The sequence below is a fragment of the Ursus americanus genome, chromosome 1, assembly GCF_024610735.1.
Source record: "Ursus americanus isolate L20-20 chromosome 1, mUrsAme1.1.p, whole genome shotgun sequence".
In the NCBI taxonomy this organism is placed as follows: domain Eukaryota; kingdom Metazoa; phylum Chordata; class Mammalia; order Carnivora; family Ursidae; genus Ursus; species Ursus americanus.
Genome location: NC_142127.1, coordinates 94,519,588 through 94,541,446, shown reverse-complemented (window position 1 = coordinate 94,541,446; position 21,859 = coordinate 94,519,588). Strand labels below are relative to the sequence as shown.

General features: G+C 40.5%; 1 protein-coding gene across 4 annotated transcripts in view; it reads left to right on the top strand.

The window, feature by feature from the left end:
- The window catches only part of DOCK10 (dedicator of cytokinesis 10), a 260,353-nt gene that overhangs the window by 96,683 nt on the left and 141,811 nt on the right, over window positions 1-21,859 (top strand). For all 4 annotated transcript variants that reach the window (XM_045775338.2, XM_087863926.1, XM_045775336.2 and 1 more), the window contains exon 2: window positions 14,447-14,566. In XM_045775338.2, the coding sequence (XP_045631294.1) occupies window positions 14,447-14,566 (120 nt within the window). The remainder of the gene's footprint in view (window positions 1-14,446; window positions 14,567-21,859) is intronic.

Below are 21,859 nucleotides of genomic sequence, written 5' to 3'. Positions count from 1 at the left end.
TCAATTGATGACTTGTATGTAATTTTGGGTTTTTTTTTAATTACTGCTCTATTTTGATCACATATCACTCATTTGTTTCAAAATTCTTAGAAAGAGTGGTCCAAATTATGAAAGAAAGTGTATGTAAATATTTGATTAAATGAGCCAAGTAAGAAAGTGAAAAATAATAAGTTTTAAAGGTTAAAAAGATTTGGTTTGTTTATGGTTAAAAATGTTTCTGCCTTATTATTGTTTGCAAACAAAATGAGGGCTCTGGAAATGTGTACTTATTATAGAATTCTACATGCCTATCTGTAGGAAATACCATGGCTGAATATCAGAGCCTCTTGCTGGAGCACATCAGTGACTCACTCACATGTAACGTGGAAGACCCACGTTATACGATAAATGGCTGTGACAACAATATCAGGCAGCTCTTCTTACAGAAACATTCATTTTACAGAGTGGTTTAGGGTTTGCTTGCTTTCTTCAGGGCAGGGGTTCTCAACCTCAGCACTATTGCTATTTTGGCTCCAAGACTTCTTTCTCGTGCCAAGCTGTCCTGGGCATTGTGAGACATTTAACAACATCCCTGGCCTCTACGCACTAGACGGGAACACTCGCTCCCCAGTTGTGACAATCAAAAATGTCTCCAAATGTTGTCAAATGGCCCCTGGGACAGAGAGGGTGATGTCCCTGGTTGAGAACCCCTGCTCTAGGGGTAAAGAATCTTTTTGTTCATATTGACATCTTTAATCTAGAAACAGAGTGGCTTTTTCAAAATTACATATATGATAATATAATGATTATTTACAAATAGTCATTTAATGAATATGAATAATCAAATTAATGAGTAGTCAGTCATTCAGCCCCTGATAGGCCAAAATCAGGTACAAGAACATTCTGTCTTAAGTGATAGTGGTTCTGTTTATATTGACAATGTATTTGACAGTAGTTTAACGTGAACAGAATTTATCAGAGGTCTGGTTCACAGGACTGGTGCCGTGTTGTTTTTTGGTCGGTTTCTGTCTCAGTATCTCGGTGGTGTGTGTCTCCCATTGGGAACCACAGGCAAATGAGCCCTTCAGCCTTGTTCTCATATCACTCCACCCAGCATTTCAGAACTGGAATATGCAGAGTCTTAAAACTAACCTTTTGGTCCCCATGCACCCACTGTGGGTCCCCGGTTGTGTCTTGTCTACTGGCTTGCAAGCCCCTCATCTATTGTTTACCATGAGCCTGTTGAAGAGGATAAGTGTTTGAAAAGCTTGGTTGGTTTGGGATGATTTTAACCTTTAGAACAGTCCAAAAAATATAATTTCCCAGTTGCCTTTCTCTCGGTGGAATTTGGAAGTTCCGTGGATGATGTCACAGTGAGATTGGCTTCTTCTTGTGACCACCAAGAGAGACAAGAGGCAGGAGAAGAACCTGTCTATCTCACACAGACCACACATACAGCCTGGCAACAGGACAGTCCCCAGTGTCTCACCATATAATGAAGCTAATCATTCTAGGAATTATCTTAATTGAATTTGAAGGTATTGCTACCGAGCACTATGGGAAATGCAGCCAAGGTAAGGAGGGAGTTTTCCCACAGCATTCAGTAGCTATGCATTCACATTTAATTAAGATCATTCATACAGTGATTAGCTTTCTTCTGTGGAAGGCACTGGGGACAGGCCGCTACTGCTGCCTGCCCTGGTCTTCCTGAGATAGGTGTATCTTCTTTCCCAGGTTGTCTCTTCCGCAGATCAGGGGGTTGCTCAATCCATCCTAAGTATTATCCAGAGATGAGGTTTTTATTTTTGAAAAAAGAGAATCCAAAGAAGTGAAACACTTCGTTCGAGTGCTAAGGGGTCATTCTGTGTGACCGTCTCACCTACCTTCTGTATGACCTTGGGTAGATAACTGAAATCATTCTGAACCTTAGTTACTCTTCCGTAAACATGTTCATAGCAATACCAGTCTGTCTTAAGATGGTTTATTAGAATTCAGTTTGACCATGGTCACCACGAAGATGATTTGAACACTGTAAAAATTGGGGAGTCAACAGTGTTATGTCATATTAGTAAAACCAAGTGAAGTATTTCCATTTCCAAGGGCAAGGGAACAGGGGTGATAACTGTAGTGAGATTGCCTTTTCAGTGATGGTGACATTTAAGCCACTGGACTATAGAGGTGACACTTTCCTCCTGGAAGCCTTGCAAAAAGCTGAAGAGTAACAGAGTCACTCAGGAGACAAAATTCTGAATTGCATCAAGATGAGCACTCAGGGGGGTCCCAGATGGCTCCATGTGCTAATGGGGTTGCTTAGAAATGCCCTGTGGGTTTTTACCCCTCTCCCACCCCCACCTTGGCTAAGGTGCCCAAAGCCAGTCTGGACTTTCCGCAGCGCAATTATCTAAACTTTCTAAAAACTAAATATCTCTAGACAAACTTCAGAGACGACTTGATAGGAGATAAGGAAGAAGCCATTCAAATGACAAAATGCCCAACACATGAAGACCAGGCCTAAGGTTGTATCAGAGGATATAAAATACTTTCTTTTGATTTTTGGGTATACTTCTAGTGTAGTGGAAGGAGAAATAATGACTGCGGCAGATAATTATGATGGATTATCTGTTTTTGTTGTGATCATGTGGATTTTGAATTCAACAAACCATTTATTGTTCTAAGGCAAATTTAGAAATGGTTTCATTCCACAGTAATCTGGAATGCTTCACCAGAACGCAGCGACTTCCTAAAAGGCATACAACCCAAACTTGATACTCACATGACACAGCCCCACAATTTTGTTTATTCCGTTTCCTTCAGATGCTGTTTGAAGCTGTTTATTTTTTTTAATGTTTTTTTATTATATTGTTAGTCACCATACAGTACATCCCTGGTTTCTGATGTAAAGTTCGATGCTTCATTAGTTGCGTATAACACCCAGTGCACCATGCAATACGTGCCCTCCTTACTACCCATCACCAGTCTATCCCATTCCCCCACCCTCCTCCCCTCTGAAGCCCTCAGTCTGTTTCTCAGAGTCCATAGTCTCTCATGCTTCATTCCCCCTTCTGATTACCCCCCCTTTCTTTATCCCTTTCTTCCCCTACGGATCATCCTAGTTCTTATGTTCCATAGATGAGAGAAATCATATGATAGTTGTCTTTCTCTGCTTGACTTATTTCACTTAGCATTATCTCCTCCAGTGCCGTCCATGTTGCAGCAATTGTTGAGAACTCGTTCTTTCTGATAGCTGAGTAATTCTGTTGGAATTTTTAATTGTTTGGAAGTTTCCTTTATTAATCCAGTTTTCAAGGGTACTGTCTAAGAAAGGCCTTCATATATTTTAAATAACTTGTCACAGTCGATATATCGTAAGAGAGAGCAGTTACATTATAAGAGAGGTTCCAGGAAAATGAAACTTAATGTTGAATCATCAAGTAGACCTACTTCTCCTAATTTTTGAAGTGTGTATGATACTCTGTGGTTGGTTTTTTAAAAACTGCTTGGCTATTTTTATTTTTATTTTTTTAACCAGTCATTCAGTATGATCTGTGGTGCATAGGAAGTCAGTAAAAAGACAGTTTCCTCCCTAAGTTGCATGTCCTAATTTGGAAAGATTAAACACACGATTAAGTTAAATTATTATATCAGTCATCTGTACAGTCAGGGAAAAAAATGTAAAACTTCACTTAAATAAATGCAAGTTGTTCTTTTTAAGTTGTTACTGGCTTGTGGATCATTAATCTGCAGGATTCAAAATTATTTGGAAAAACTTTGGATACACATGAAAATTCTTGCTCTCGTCTTTCCTAATAGCCTATCAGCCTGTCAATAGAAAAGTGAAAACTATAGAAAGAGAATCTAATCTGAACATCTTTAACATATCTCTCACATACACCATTTTATTAAGTATATTGTGCTATTGTCTTTTAAGTGCATTTTTAATCTGTTCTTCCATGTTTGTGAGCAGCCTTTCTCCCTGGTCATCTGTGCCGCCTTCTCACTCTTAGTCCTTGTTTTATACGAACAGTCACCATTACCTACTTGAGCTATTTCATAATGAGCCAGTTAGCTGAAAGGAAGCACAGGCAAGGGTCCCAGGATTATTGGTGCAGGTAACAATGAAATGGGACCAGATTCCGGGTTCAAACAATAGAAAGCAGTGCTGAGAGCTATAAATGGGTGGTTAGAGAAAGTAAAAAAAGCTGAAGTAATGGGGGGGGGGGGTCTGAATTCAGTCTGACGATGGAAATAGAGAAGTGTAAATTGAAACTTGATCTGACCCAAGAATCTAGGCAGAGGACTCTGAATGCAGCAAGAAGGGGCAGCCAGCTCCTGTGCCGGCAGCTGCAGAGAAGACGCTTTTAAATGGACTCAGGAGAGGTGCTTGAGACTTAAGCGAGAATGAGCTTACTTTCCTTAAGACCAACTGCCAAGAGAAGAGTTAAGCCAGGAGGAAAGCAAGGTGGAGGAGAGCTGCCAATGCGGCGGAGTCCACTTCTTGACGATGCCGTTTATAACATCGGAGCAGGAGGTGGACCATTTGTCAGGGAGGGCTATGCACAACAGACAGGAAGTAACGCCATGATTCAGACAGCTCTTTTTATTCCCCAGATGGTGGTCGTGGCACAAATCTTTGTGGATGTAGACACTCCCCCAATCAGTGGCAATTTCCACTGTGGTTTTTGACGCAGTCATTAGCTAGCATTCAAGGTACATTTCCTTAGTATACCTTCATTTCCTTTTCTTCATCCTCCTTACCCACTTATAAATATCGTTTTGGTCCTCTTTCGCCACCACTGCCTTCCATGAGGTGCCCAGTGACCTCACACCAGCCTCCAGATGTCCTTCATTGCAAAAACTCACAAACGGAACAGAATTAGTACTCGAAACGATAGCTGTGTTTCAGCAGCTTCCCTGCAGACGGGGGAAAAAAGCTTTTCTGTTTTCTATTCCCGTGATGCCATGACCTTGGCTGGTGGAGTGGGGAGGACCATAGGTTTTTCACACTGAGATGGATTGAGATATCAGTTGCTGAGGAAGTCTCCAGAATCCAGGTTTCTGGATCTGTAAAATAAAGCAATAATGATCTCTTCTAGGCTTCATAGGGATACTCAGTGAGAGAAAGTGTTAATTACTTCTCATGGTCCTGGGTGAGTCTGGTAATTAAAAGGATCCTGCTTATCTGATGGTGCAGGGCATGTGATCCTAGCCAGGCCCATTCAACCCCTCCCCCCGGCACTCTGAATCTTGAGTGGAAAGAGGCCAGAGTCCCACACGACAGTCCAGTAGCTGCAGACACTGAGATTCACCAAGACTGTCCCTATTGGGGATGGGGAGAGAAGTCCACAGAGGCAAATGAAATGCTAGTACAAAAAGAAAGCAGGGCGGGTGTTGCCTGGGCCAAAAAACAACAAACGCTCACTATACACATTCAATCTCAAGTAGCCCGAAGGAGGAAAGGAAATAAAAGAAGGAGCTGACTGTCATTATGGAAAGATTTATTGAACACATAGGACACATGGGGTTGACGGAACTAGTTACATTCTTGTGTGTGTGGCACCTATGTGTTGATGTATATATACATTTGTACACACACATACATACACACTCCTCACACTCAACTTGAAAGTTCATTTGTGTGATGGTTAACATACTAAAATAGTATTAGAGTTTAAGCCAGTGGCGGCTTTCATCACAGATTTCATATAAATTAATCTAAAATTCCCAGCAGTTGGTTCTAAGGCATTAATTTCTCTGCTATCAGGAAGCCTTGTAATTGGGTTGTGATGTATTTTTAATGATATTTATTATCTTTCAAGTGTCTCTAGAAAACTAACTGAGACATGTAATTAAATTTGATTCAGATCTTCTTGGACATTTCCTACTTCTTTATAAGCACCCGTGTTAGATGGAGAAGCAACCATTCTTATTTTTTTTTTTTTTTGCTATTATTTGCTATACAAAAAATGTGAGAATTTTGTTGTGCTGCTAAGAGGTATAAATGGTCAAATTTCCTTAAAAAGAAAATAAGACCGAAAAGGTCTGAATTCAGTTGGAAAATTTACCTTACATCAGAGATTCTAGAAAGCTCATTGGGGTGCTTGGTTTTCCTAATGACATGATGGGTTAATAAAATGGAATATTCCGATTTTTCTAACTATGATGTTTATATTGAATATGATGACTTACCTTTCTTTATATTTGCAAAGGGCTTCTTAATTTACCAACTTTCATCTGCTTCATTTCACTGAAACAGACTAAGACATTTAAAGAGTTACTACTGGTTGGTTTCTTCTGAGATCTATGTCCGTTTTTGTTACCAAGGGAACCATTTCCAAATTCGGCTTAATCTGAGCCTGCCCAGCTGTACAGTTCTTAACTTTGATTTAGCTAGTGTTTTTCCATTCTCATGAAACTGTGTACTTCAAGACAGAGAGAAGGTTAAAGGGTCAGCGTAAGATGGCTTATTTCTTACTTAATCATTTCCTCTTTGGTAAGGAAAGCTAGTCTTGTTTTCTAAAGCTCAAACATTTGAGACGTTGTCCAGTGAAACTCCCTTTGATGAAAGTCTGAATTAAATCTGTCACACGACCACTGGCTGACAGCTGTGGCCGTGGATACAGCTGTGTGGGCTCTCTCCAATTTTCTCATTTATTTTACGCACAAATAGTGTGGAAGTTGGTTCCGTTCCAATGGCACTAAGGCCAAAGGGTCCTGGATTAAGTTAAGGTCTCAAGAATCCATGTGTCATTTGTATTTTTATTTCCTCTAAGAAATTTAATCAGTTATCTTGATAACGCTTAAATTAGTTAACAGCTGTGTTGTTTCTAATTTGTTTTGGAGATCTTGAGATTGGAATTCTTTTTGGGGTTCCTCTAAAAACCCTGTGGATCTTCGCTGTTAGGTTTTTGCTTGTCTGTTTGCCAAGATGTGAAGAGGATGTTTAAATAATTGGCATGTCATGCCTTGACAGAGTCTATTGTATTGGTCCTGAAGTAAATATCAAGTTTTGTTTGTTTGTTCTCCTGGATCATTAGCCAAAATGAGTGGTTTTGTAAACTGAAGAAGGCACTCAGATATAAATTAATTCTGTTATGAATATTCAAATTAGAATAAATGTTCAGATATCTGGAAAGGACAAGGCTGATTGAGGAAGATTGAGAAAGCCTCAACTAGCATCACAGAGCGTAGGCATGTCACAGAAAGAACAGAGAAGTTCTCAAAGGCAGGGGGGGATATCTTTTTTCATAATAGCATTTCCTGAAAAAATCAGATATTTTGAAAAGGAGAACCAAGGGAATAGTATGAGTTCAGATCAACGAACTAGAGTGATGCCAGTGGTGAGTAACCAAGGCCTGGCTCCTTAATTACACTTAACATTTAGAACACAAATACGTGGCCTCCCAAAATGAAGAATTTACCGTTGCAGTGGTTCTCCATTCTTCATCCCATCAACCCCTTTTCCTGATCAGTACTTAGCGATCCTATTTACTCCTGGTGCCGACAAGCTTGACCTGCAGGAAGGTAGCTTAGAGCTACAGAAAGAAATTCTATACCTACACCCTGATTGTTCTCTAGGCATTTACATTTGCAAAGCCAATGACTTCGATACTAAACTCATCTTAAATTTGATCCTTTTTTTTTTTAAATCTAGAAGTATAAATAACTGAAAATATTTTCTAGGCTGGCTCCCAAGCAAAATAAAGGGTAGAATTTCAGTCACCTCCCTTTACTAATATACATGATTAGGTAGATTTCCTTTCTTTTTTCTTTGGGGGGTAGAGTAGCCAGACTTCAGGAAATTCACAGAAGAGTCATTGCCCTTTTTTAAAGAAATGTCAGTGTTTTCCTTATGTTACTACTTCTTTTGCTTCCACAGAATCGCTAGATATTAAGGGTTTTCTTTTTTTTTAAAGGAAATTTAGATAATAAATATAGAAACACAGACCACAGTTTCTGGTACATGAAGATAAATTTAGTGTAATGAGTTTAATTGGTTGGTTGGTTTGACTCGGTTTTGGTAGATGCTTTTGAGTAAAACATGTGGGGTAATTTTCAGTCCTTTTCAAATAAAGACAAATCTATAATTGTCTGGCATTTGGTGGTTCACTTAATACCCCCTCATGCTTCATCTCCTGATCCTTGTAATAAGACTGCCGCAAACAGGAAGTTGCTCTTTGACTCTTTTAAATCAACCTCACTCAGACACAACTTGAATACCTTGTCCCAGTTACATAGCTGGTAGGTAAAACACTGTGACCGTCCAACTAGAGATTCTGACTTCAAAACCTTTGCCACAATGACCAATGAACAGAGGTGTTTAAGTAACTTAACCGAGTCTGCAGTTCCCTACAAAGCTCAAAATACTTCAGTTAATACATTGCTAATTGTTCTTCTCTTTTTTGCTGACATTAGATTCTAGGACCACGTATATAATCTGTAATTATTTTCCCCAGTCCTCTTTCCCCAGTGTTTTATGTATCTTTTTTAATTACTTGAAGCTGTTCCTGGTTGAACTTCCATGTAAAGTCCCCACTGTGAATTTTTACGTCTCCTCTCTGGTGGGTCTTCAAAGGGTAAACAGTTTTAAAATCAAATAATTCCCTAGTGCTTCCATGGAGGCATGATAGTTTTGAAAGACCAAGTTCATTTTTTCACCCCAATGAAAGCAATACATGTTCGTTACAGAAAAATCTGGAAAATGTGAGATGTCAAAATAGCAAAATCCTAAATGTTATATCCCATCCAAATATAATAACTGATAATATTTAGATCTATATCTCTAATCTTTCTTTAAATTATTTAGATCTTGTGCAGATTTAGTTTAAATTTAAATTTAAATTCTGGTGTACAATACTTAATCCCACTTTAATTTAATAATAATGCATAAGCGATTTTGCTTGTTTTTACCCACTTCCTAAAACTCAGTTTTAATGGCCATGTATTGTTTCTTAGAATGGATGTGCCATAATTCCCTAATCATTCCTTCACCTCAATGATTCCTGTTTCCCATTTTTAGCTGGCCTTGTCTTTCAGGCCTCACTGTCCCTTAGAGATCCAAGTATTTTAGATTCAAACTTCCATATTATAATATGTGCGTATCTAGAATCATTGTCTCTCCTTTTGTAGCCATGCTTGCCATCTTGGGCATCTTCATCATGGACCCCAGCCTCCTCATATTTTCCCCCAAAAAACCAATCATATACAAAACACTGTTACTACTTTTACTAAAGAATTGAAGAGTTACAAGGAGGAAACCATGGCAGGTACAACACAATCATTTATTAGTGTGTTTTAATCCACATCCTATTTCCAGTGTCTTTTCCAAAGCCCATTACAGCAGTAAGCCTCTGTCCACTACACACAAGTCTAAAAAATATCAATCACTGGTTTTTAAAATTTTTTTTAATTTAAATTCAATTTAGTCAACAGATAGTGTATTAGTTCTGGGGTAGAATTTAGTGACTCATCAGTTGCATATAGCACCCAGTGCTCATTACATCAAGTGCCCTCCTTAATGTCCATCACCCAGTTACCCAATCCCCCACCAACCTCCCCTCCAGCAACCCTCAGTTTGTTCCCTATAGTTAAGAGTCTTTTATGGTTTGCCTCCCTCTCTGTTTTTATCTTATTTTATTTTTCCTTCCCTTCCCCTATGTTCAACTGTTTTGTTTCTTAAATTCCATATATGAGTGAAATCATATGGTATTTGTCTTTCTTTGACTGACTTATTTCGCTAGGCATAATACCCTGTAGTTCTATCCACGTCATTGCAAATGGCAAAAATTCATTCTTTTTGATGGCTGAGTAATATTCCATTGTATGTCACCACATCTTCTTTATCCGTTCATCTGTTGATAGACATTTGGGCTCTTTTCATAATTTGGCTATTGTAGACATTGCTGCTATAAACATTGGGGTGCATGTGCCCCTTTAGATCACTGTGTTTGTATCCTTTGGATAAATACCTAATAGTGCAATTGCTGAGTCACTGGGTAGTTCTATTTTTAATGTTTTGAGGAACCAATGTTTTTGACAGCAGCTCTAGTGTCTTCACTTTTAGGATATGACCTCCACCATCCTGCCTGCCTTTCTTACCCCTCTTGGATTAAGGTCAATATTTTTTCCTCCATGTTGATCCAAAGATGATGTTGCAAAGACATCCTTTTATACATCTTGGTTTATATGTGCAGTTATTTCTTTAAAATAGGATCTCAAAAAAGGAATTCCTGGGTGAAAAGATGTAAATTTTTTTACTCAACAAATACTTATTGAGTGCCTCCTCTTTGGTGTTTGTACACATTAAATTTAAGTGCTTTAAATTCATGACTAGTGGAAATTCAAACTCACAGACTTTACTTAACACTTATGGAATTGGTACTATGGGTTTGGTGTTATTCTAAAAGTATAACATATATTACCTCATTTAATCCTATAATGTAACTTCTACTAAGATGTCCATTTTACAGATTGGAAATTAAGGCACAGAGATTCTAATTAACATGTCCAACATTCCATAGCCCATAAGTAGCAATTCCAGAGCTAGAACCCTGGAAATTCTGGTTCCAAAGTACATGTTACACTCTCTGTTCACCTCAGCATAAAACACCTATAATCATACTCTCCCTTTTACTTTGGACTCCCCTAAAATAAGGCTGGGTAGTCTAGGTTATTTTTTTTTAAGATTTTATGTATTTATTTGACAGAGAGAGAGCACAAGTAGGCAGAGCGGCAGGGAGAGGGAGAGGGAGAAGCAGACTCCCCGCTGAAAGAGAGCCTATATGGGACTTGATCCCAGGACCCTGGGATCATGACCTGAGCCGAAGGCAGACACTACACTGACTTAACCACCCAGGCGCCCCAGTCTAGGTTATTTCTTAGTTAGATTGTACTTCTAGTGTGGAGAAAAGTCTAGCTTGATAATTTTGTCATTTAACTTGTCATTGTTACGTGCTATCAAATGCTGAGATCTTCAGTTGTCCTTTTTTTACCCATTTGATTTTGAATTATAATTATGAAATTAATTCAGATCCTTGCAACAATGTACTATGTCCTTAAAATTTGCATCTTTAGCTAAGGCATGGACAATCTGCTCCTTCAAACCAAATTAAATGACTCTTGACAGCCTGGGCTATTACTAAGATGGCAGGTTTACCAGCTCTAAGGCTTAGATACACTGTTGGCATTCCCTGAGAAGTTGTAGAATAAGAGGAAGGAAAGAAAGCATCTGTTTTTGTGACAGGAGCCCATTCTTCTGCTGTGAAGTTGAATTGGAGGAGAGCTGTGGATTTGGGGAAGTAGATCAAACAAATCCCTCAGTATTTATGAGAAGAACAGGGCCTATTAACACTGCAGAGCAACACGTCTGCTGCGTAATCACAGGTACTGGTGGGTGCCTTTTCCCATGCCTGGAGCGATTTTAGAGCAGCTAATGAAATTCATTAGTCATTTGAGAGAGAGCAAGAGTAAAAAGCACTATAAAAATCCAATCCAATTCAGGGTAATCTTGGCACACGCCTTAGCCCAGTTGGTGCATTTCCAAAAGAAAGAAGCACATTAAATTCAGGAGGGACAACCCAACTGTTCTAAAGCTATAAATCAATGCTCCTCAGCTCTCATTTTCACTCAACATCTCTGCAAGGAGCAGTAGTAAGAAATTAACGGATTCCACCGTGTTCATATACATCTGTCTCTTTGACAGAACACTGAGCAGACAGCTCTCTCTCTCTCACTCCAGAGAGAACTACTGGTCGCTTGACCTGAATCCTCACATCACAGATGCATAAAGCATTCATGCCAAGCATCACCAAATCCCAGGCCCTGGGTGCTACAGAATGTATCATTGTTCTTTTCATTTTTAAACCTCATAGCCACAAAATTATGAAACACTGGATGTCTTGAATGCTGCCCTTTGACTAACACATTCCCTGGAAAGATAGAACTTTACTAATCTATCTCTCAGAAGTCAAAAAATTCATGCATTATTTGAAGCAGCTCTGCTAGGTTTTGCAGCCCTGTGTCAAAATAACCTCAATGTAACATTTAAACAGGAAAACCTTAATAAATGTCATCTATTGATTGGCGGATATATCCTAGCCTTAAATGAATTAATAAAAATACACCTTCCAACAGATGTTTATAGGCTATGCCTTTTTATTACGTGCATCAAGGAGAGGTGGGGATTAATTTTTCTATGGTTTTATTAATACCCTGTGACTTGTGAGCTCTGATCTTACTGTACTTAATTGAGGTGGGGCTAATTCTAGGTGGAGTGGGGGGCCCTGTGAAACATTTCTTTGAAGGTCTCCTTGTCTCAAGCTTGATATTAATGGTCACATTTGCAACTAAGGGAGATAAATTTAAAAGGATGGTGAGAATGGGATAGTAAAAGCCCCCCTAAAACATCTTATATTGTCTGCTTTTAAACCCATAAATTGCAACACACCCTGATAGCAAGCCACACGCTCGCGGTCCTGTTCATGTAGACGTGAGGACGGGGAGAAGAGAGAAAATATCAGTAGTTACATCATGGGCTGTTGGTATATGAGTGCTGAAGGGCGTCAGGATCCTTAAGCAGGAGAACCAGAGGGAAAGGGACATATGCCAAATCTATGGTATATTTGCTACATTTCATGCACAAACATAATATTAAAAGAAGGAGGAAGTTCCTAAATAAGCCACATGTTTCAGACTTGAAGGTCTAAAGGAGCAGCATGTGACGTTGCCGGGTAAGATTTCCCAGGTACGGAGCTCGGAGGTCCATAGCTGAGCTCCAGTGAGTTGCCGCTACTTGAAGACGTTCAAAGCCAATGAAAAATAAACTAAAATAAAGCCAAATCTAACATCTGGAGCCTGCATTTGTCTCTTGAGCTATCAATTTGTGGTCCTTGAGATTAACCTTGGCCTGGGAAAATAGGGAATTGGAACTTAAAATAAGTCCACATAAAATAATCATGTCAAAAGGCAAGGATTCTAGAAGGACTTTTTTTTTTTAATTGCCTAAATCATGCCATAGTGTCTCTGTGTCTTCTGCTGCAAGATAGTGAACATTTCACGTGGCTCTTTCACTAAAAAGGTTTTGTGGGACAACTAAATATCTTTTCTCCAAATATTACATGGAGTCCTGTGTTTATATTTGCTAGATCTGGCAGTCTAACTTGACGGGCCCCTCCAGAGAGAATGTTCACCTTACATCGTCTTTAGTTTACTTAAGCATTTGTAAAATGGGTTTGTCCTGTTTTGTTTTAATGCCCCAAGTACATGGAAATCCTTGTTAGCGGTCCACGGTGTCACATCTTCTTTTTGGTTTTGTTTATATTTAGAAAAAACATCGACTGCTATTTGAGGAGCCAATTGCAATTGTTAAAATGTTGGTGGAAGTTTCTGGGGCTACATCAGCAGAGAAGGCCTTGGAAATCAAAACTAAACCTCTGTGCTTTGCAGACTGGGGAGGGGTGAGGTCGACAGGAAACTGTTGATGTCATTGACGTGCTGGAGAAAAAAAAGTTTTTTCCATTTATGAGATTCCCCCTTACCATCCAAAGTTCATGGTGACCACTCCAGCTTCTGAGAGCCCCCAAATAATCTCAAAGACCGTCCTTTTTCATTTAAGTTGTACAGATATTTATCAAAGGGCTAGGGAACTCAAAACTGTGTCCTTGGTTTTCTGTCTTGTAACTTATGCTTTCTTTGGGGACCCATTTTTCTCACATGTTTGGACTAAACACATCAACCCTGTAATGTGACAATCACACCTTTTCCCCGCTGGCATTCATCATTTGGTGCTATAGGCCGTTTCTTTGAGGGAAGTGCCTCTCCTCTTGGCTTCAGGCTTTTAAAGCCATGTGATTATCTGGCTAATTTTTCAGACTCTTCTCCATTTTCACCACACTGCGTCCGTAACAGTTGCATTGTTCAGGTCTGTTAGAGAATTACCCAGCTTCTCTGTGGTGGCAAAGAGGCTGAGAGCCAAGCAATTAATCCTGACACAGGATCCATGCTTCAGTGATAACGAAGACAGCCCGTGATACTTTGCTTGCTAATAGGGAGCCAACATTTTAAAATAGATCCAAGTAAACCTAACAAGGAAGGATCTAATTCAACAAAACTGATGACAGTCCTAATACTATAGCGAGCGAGCAGAGGACCTTTCTTCAAATTGACAAAGATAAAGTTTACATAATTCAGTGGATGTGTTTGGCTGAATAGTGTGAGCTTTGGGAGCTCAGTGAGAACAGCTTGAATTACTGAGCAAGATGTCAAGTATTTCAGGATCTTCTCATATTATTTCAGATCTGGAAATAATAGTTATGCGGCTTTGCCCTAAATGCCTGGAGTCTCTGTGACTCCATTGGAAGGACTGCATCATGTCAAAGCCTTGGTAATACTAAGAAGTGAAATCCAACCAGGCATTGAGAAGAAGCAAAATTATGTGTGTTGGTGGTTAATATCATATTTTCTTTTTCCACAGCAGGAAAAGCCCAGGCTCCTCGAGCCTTTGGATTATGAAACTGTCATTGAAGAACTTGAAAAGACCCATTGGAATGATCCCCTTCGAGATCTTCTGTTCTTCCCCAGTGACGACTTTTCAGTAAGTGTTATCTTTCCAAGCCACATAAGTTCGGGAAGGCCCCACAGGTAATAGAAGATCCTCCCAAATTGGGTCACTGTCTTACCTTACAGATTCAAGTTGTGCAGCAGTCTTTCCTGTGGCCACCCTACATCACGGTCACTGCAGTGGGAAGCCACATCCGCCCAAAGAGACCGCCCAAGGTCCTCTAACAGCTGAAAGTACCACAGTGGCCTTTTGCGACAGGAGATGCACAGGGGGCTGCCTGGTTGCAGGTGGTACCAGTGACCCCATCAATGTCTAGGTTTCTCACTGCGGCCTTACCTAGCCTCACAGAGCATTTCTTCCCTTGCCCATTTCTAACCGAAAGCTTCTGAGCAACTGCAACCAGCCAAAGGCAGAGGCAGGAATCTCTTGGCACAGAATATGTGATTCTTAAAAATCACCCTTAATCTTGGCTGTCCTTTTGTAAGGAACCCTTGAGGCTTGTGGGCAAAGAAACGGTAGGCAAGCACATCTCCACAGAATAAATCCTTCAGTGTCCTTCGATCTGAGGACAGTGGCCCCTGGCACATGGAATGCTCCTGAAGGTCATAGAGAGAATGGATAAAAAAGCAATTCATTGTGGAATTGGAAACAAACACAGTAAAATTATGGTTGATGGGCACTGCGCATCTCCAGCGTTCCCTTTGTGGTCATCTCAAACAGTTTTACACTGTTAAGGAGTATCTGTGTAAACAGAGAGCTCAATGGGCAGATGGCGACCTTTCCTATTTTTTCCTGAAAGTAAGGTAGTCTCAGACATCACAAATGAATGTCTTAAAGCCGATGAAAAGCGAGCTCCAGGGTAGCCCTGGGACGTAGCCACGGTCCGTGGAAACCTCTGCTGAGTTGATGGGGCCTTGTGCTCACGCTTCCTCAAACAGCCTCACATTCCCGTTCCCTTCCTCTTACCTTTGGGGGGCAGATCTGGCTTCTGGTTTCTACAGGTGAATTATTTTCACCTTCTTCCATAGAACATTAAGAAAGAAGGTATATGGGAGTTCACCATTTCCTGTTCCAGGTACAGAGAATGATGGAAGAAAGGAGATAGATTCATAGGAAGGAAAAAAAGAAACTCTTCCAATCTGTTCTTCAGATTTTTAAATGGCTCCTACTTTACTGGTTGACACACTTTAAAAGAGGCTTACCTCATGCAGAAATGTCATTTCCGTGGTTGGACCACCGGAGCTTGAACTGCAAGCACAAATTTGAGCCACATTTTATTTATTTTTTTTTATTTCCACCCCCTCACTTTCTTGCAGACTGAAGGTAAACCTTTATGAACAGACTCTTTCTGTCAAACAATGCAAAATTCCTTGAAACTTGGAGACCTTTTTTTCTAGCACTGTTGTCCAGAAATATAACAAAAGCTACTCGAAATTCCCCCAGCTCAAGAAGAAAGTAGAGGAAGCATGCGATGGGATGTGACCATTGCACTGAATTTGAATTCATTTTTTGACATCTTTCCACAATCATTTAAGTTAAAGATTGTCTTATTACTCCAGGACCTTTGCCATCCTTAATGGTGTGAACAGAGCATATAACAGTGTGCATACTTCCTTATTTTCCAGAAGTGAACATTCCAGTAAATACACTGAATTCTTTCCTCCTCCTGTGCCTTGCTTAAAACCCTCTGTGGCCACCCCCATTGCCTTCAAAATGAAGGGCAAACACTTTAGCATTGCTCAAGGGTCTTCCAAAATCTACTCCTTGTCCATTCAAGGTCTTTGTCTTCCTCCCCCACTCAACTCCTATGCTGTCATCACAGGCACTTTCATTCCCAATGGGTAAAATACTAGCACAATCCTCAATATAACATTATCTCACCCCTCAGACCATTTCCTTCCTTTATTCATTCACCAAATATGTAACATATACTACTGAATGTTAGGCATTAGTCTCACACTGGGGAAGGAAGCAGCAGTGACTAGACAGAAATTGCCTGGTTTTAATGGATCCTACCTTTCAGTCAGATGAATCAAGCAAAAATAAGTAAACAAGTTAATTAACCAGATAATTGGGATAAAGACCAGTTCTAGGAAGAAAATGAAACAGGGCCAGGTCCTAGAAAAGAGGTGACATTTGAACTAGGTTTGGAATTCCCAAGGAAGACCAACCATGCTAAAACCTGAGGCAGGATGGAGTGTCTAGGCTGAAGGAAGCTGCCACAAAGGCCCCGGACAGCTCTGGGCAGAGAGAGCAGAGACGAGGTGTGGCAAGGGCAAGATGAGGCACTTGCATCTTATTCCAAATGCAAGCGGCAAGTGGCAAGTCACCAGACTGTTTCAAGAAGGAGAAAAACAGACTTGGAGTATGTTACTGAAAACTCATCTGGCCTCTGCATGGAGAACATAAAACAGGGTGTGGAGGAAGCGAGGAGACCAGCTGGGAGAGTAGCTCCCAATTAGCAGGTGCTCAAGAGATATTGGACACCACCGAGTCCTAGTTATCAGAACATGTCATGTCATACAGACAGCTAACTGGTCATGTGTATCAAGCATCTGACAAACGGAGTTTTCAGTATGATTACCACGTGAAGTTGTCAGGTTTTGAACAAAGTTCGGGTAGATTATCTTCCTTCTTTCCTCCTCTACAGAGTAAAGGTTGATAAGCCATGGCCCATGGGTGGCCTGCTGCCTATTTTTGTCTGTCCCATGAACCAAGAATGGTTTTTATGGTTTGTTTGGTTGGTTTTTTTACATTACCTTGTTTTATTTACTACACAGAACTGGGTAAATCATTGAAGGAAAGAAACGAATATTTTGTAACCCATGAAAATTATATGAAATCAAGTTTTGGTATCTATAAATAAAGTTTTATTTGAACACACTGATGCCCATTCTTTTACCTCTTATCAGTGGCTGCTTTCATGACACATCGCAGGACTGTAGCAGATAGAAGGCCCTAAAAGACTTCCGATTTGACCCTTCACAGGAAAAGTTGGGGCAGCCCTGCCATCACGAACAAAACTGGGTTCATTTGGGGTCTTTTTTTGTCTCCCTCTGTGTGAAGTAAAGACCCTTCCTTTTTTTTTTCTTTTTTTTTTATTATGTTATGTCAGTCTCCATACAGTACATCATTAGTGTTTGATGTAGTGTTCCATGATTCACTGTTTGCGTATAACACCCAGTGTTCCATGTAATACATGCCCTCCTTAATACCCATCACTGGCCTAGCCCATCCCCCTACCCACCTACCCTCTGAAACCTCAGTTTGTTTCCCGGAGTCCATAGTCTCTCATGGTTCATCTTCCCCTCTATTTTCCTCCCCTTCATTTTTCCCTTCCTTCTCCTAGTAATCTCCCTGCTATTCCTTATGTTCCACAAATAAGTGAAACCATATGATAATTGTCTTTCTCTGCTTGACTTATTTCACTTAGCATAATCTCCTCCAGTCCCATCCATGTTGATGCAAATGTTGGGTGATCATTCTTTCTGATGGCTGAGAAACAACAAATGTTGGAGAGGATGTGGAGAAAGGGGATCCCTCTTACACTGTTGGTGGGAATGCAAGTTGGTACAGCCACTTTGGAAAACAGTGTGGAGGACCCTCAAAAAGTTAAAAATAGAGCTACCCTATGACCCAGAAATTGCACTACTGGATATTTACCCCAAAGATACAGATGTAGTGAAGAGAAGGGCCATATGCATCCCAATGTTCATAGCAGCATTGTCCACAATAGCCAAACTGTGGAAGGAGCTGAGATGCCCTTCAACAGATGACTGGATTAAGAAGATGTGGTCCATAGATACAATGGAATATTACTCAGCCATCAGTAAAGACCCTTCCTTAAACACTGTGTGTCACCGTCTGCTACATCCACAGCCCATGTCTCCTGTCAGGGATGTTCCCCTGGCTAGAGTATCATTTCCCAGGCTTGTCTTTGAGCAATTGGTAAGGATTCTCTGGGATGTGTGTGGACAGTGTCTGCTCACCCAGTGGGAAGTGGTAATAGAGTGACCACCCCCATCCCTGGGACATCACAGAATGGAAGGAGGGGGGCAGCTCCAAACTTCCCCCCCTTCCTCCAGAGGCCCCGAGCCTGGTTGTGCCCTATGGATGAGAGAACCCAGCTCATTTCTGTCTTTCCCTGTTACCAAGCACCCCAACTTGAGGCAGACATGATTCATTACTGGGTTTGTTTAATCAATATTTATTCACCACCCACAAGGTGCTGAATATAGAACAGCACTTCCCAGACAAGTGAGGCCAACAAGAAAAGCAAAAGCCCTGTATCTAAGGAGTGTGTACCCTACTAGGGATGAAAAATAAAGTTGGTTAAGAATCCTGGCTTCTCATGGTTAAAACATCATCAGGAAACAAGGGCTTCCACTGCTATTTGATGCACCTTGCAGGAGATTATTTTTTTACCAAGACAGGATTCCTGCAGTGTTTCTCCTTATTCACCCTGCTGACCCAAAGCGCCACATCCTTTTTTGCTTAGAGCCCCAAAAGTAGCCTTGACCCAGTCCTCCTGCTTCCTCATTTGCCCTCATTTAAAGGAAACTTTAGAAATAAAAATCAGACAATATATGCCACAGCTCCAGTTAAAAGTTTCCAGTGGTTTCCCATTGCCTTCAGTGTCAAAACCAGCTTCTCACCATTGCTCCATCACCTGGTCCTGCATGACCTCGGAGCCTTTATCTCCTCGACCTATTTCCCTTGGTCACTGCATGCATACCTAGCATTTTTTCTGTTCCCTGAACTTGCCAATCTTGTCCCTTCTGTCAGGGCCAGTCTGCTCTCTTGCACAACTGGTCCCTATTTTTCATTCATAATTCAGTTCAGTTGCTATGTCTCTAAAGAAGCATCCTTGATTCCAACCATGCTGTGTCCCTCTATGACCCCACCCTGTTTTCTTCTCTTTCTAGCCCTGTCAGTACCTAGAAAGACCTCAGTTTGCTTTTTCTCTCCTCTGTCACTCATTCGTCACCATGAGGGTGTACTCTGAGCAGAAAGGGAATATGTTCTGTTTTGATCATTGGAAGACCGTCCCCCCCAACAAAATGGCTCTTGGCACAAAGCAGGTAGAAAATGAACATATATTTCATGAATTATCTTTTAGAAACATGTAGGTTTGGGAACATAACTCTAATCCTTTGAGTACCTTTAGGAACCAAAAGTCCATTCCGAAGTGAAATTTGAGTATAAAGAGAATGAAGTAATTGGTCTTGCTTGATGGAGGAAAGTGGTCATTAATGCGATGCTTTCTTCTTCTACACAACCCAACATATCACCTTAAGAAAACAGCACTAAGGTCATGAGCCCCTTCTCCAGAAGCTCATTTGGCTGGTACAGTGCCTGCCACATAGCCGCTATCAACAAAGGCTGATTTCCTCTCTCTAATCCTTAATGAACCTGTTTTCTGTTACTAGGAGTGGGAGAAATCAGTTTGTATTTCAAGTACCCAGTGCAATGTCAGGATCGTGGGCTTTCAGTGAAGATTATGGAACATTGAGTTAAAATCGTCTTCTTCCTGGTTAAGGAGCTGAGACAGAAGCATTTTCCTTTGTCTTGGCACAGCCAGTACATGGGTCCTGGGAGCAGACAGTGTGATCTTCAGGACTACTTGCATCATAATGAATCACTAAGAATAAGCAGTCTAGATGCATTTCTTAACTCATTCATTTCAAAAACATGCGTTACTTCACTCATTGTATTTGCGACTCTTGCTTTTCTCATCTTTCTTTTTGAAGCAGTTAGTAATAGAAACTTAGGACCAAAAGTAAGGAACTTAGTCACCAAATTGTGGCTTCGTAAAATAGGCAAGGAGAGTAAGGAAGGGAAAAACAAGAACTAAAGAACAGTTTCAGGGACACGCTGAATCATAGTGTTGAGTGATTCAGTTTGAGGAGAGACTGATAAAAAAAATATATAGCAGAACAAAAAATGAGAAAGCCAGAAATGAGTTTATTGCTGAAGAGCAGATACAGAAAGCTGAGGTGGAATCACCTCTGAACTTATAAAACCTTAGATAAGAAAGTTCAGGGGTCTGCAAGCTAGCACGCTGTGGAAAGCCATCCTGTCCCCTGCATTTCAAGACTGCCCACGCCGGTAGCACTGCTCTATTTCAACTCAGCTCCATGGCTTACCTTCTGTGAGTTAGGCTGCATATATCAAGGGCACCAATACGAACAAGCAGGAGTGCCAACACTTGAAAGGTTATGCTTTTGACAGAGGGCGGTGCCATTTTCAAAGTCAGAAGTCTATGTTGCACATGGGAAATGGCCTGCCACGATCTTCTCAAATCCCCTCTTCATCTCAGTAGTTCAGAATTAGTGTCTCCGGGTTCCCCAGGGTACCCTGCAGTTTTCATTGGCTTATTATTATTACTGAGTAAATCGTGAATTCTTTACATACCAATGGCTTGTTCTTTCCACAGTATGCTTTTAGCTATAAAAAGCAACTGGTATATGGGGACTTCCAGACTCAACCGCATGGGTCATTTTGATAAGAGGAAGAAGAAAGACCTCGATATCTTTTAAATTGAAAAGCAGAAAGGTCCTGAGTCATTTGCGTTGTTTTTGTTTTGTTTTGTTTTGTTTTCTTCTCGCTTTCCTGAGGCACAGCTTAACATTTTATAGAACTCTCAACCTCTTTTTAGTCCTTGGCTTCTGAGCCCGAAAAGCAAGCTCTAAACGGCTCACAGTGTTCATGCAAGAACATTGTAATCGCAATTTAAAAGCTAAGTGATAGTCTTTGTCAAACTAGGTTATTTCTGAGTTCTAAGATTCCTCTCGTTTATAAGCTAATGAGGCTGAGATTTGCAAAAGCTCGTGTTCAAGGATGTAGAGTATCTGTGAGGACAGAAATCAAACACGAGCACTTTGACTTGCTATTTGCATTTCTGTCTACACAGCATGCTTATGGCCAGCTGCTTCTTAGAAAAATAAAGTGCACACTTAGGAGAAATATTAACTCCCTGAGTCCCACAATGGGTACCATCAGAAAATTGGTATGGTAGTGAAGAATTCTAGAGTGCCTATTTCAGTTGAGTAAGAATATGTGGGGACTTCTCCGGGCTTGACAGAACTAGGAGCATATACACAAAAGTGCACATAAAGGCTAGTATTCATGGCAGCATTATTCATATTCAAAAGTGGAAACAGCGCGAATGTCTGTCAACTGATGAATGAATAAATATAGTGTGGTCTCTCCACACGATGAAATAGTACTCAGTCATAAAAAAAGAACGAAATACTGATTCATACTACAACATGGATGACACTGGAAACCACTATGCTAAGCGCCAGAAGCCAGTCACAGACGTAT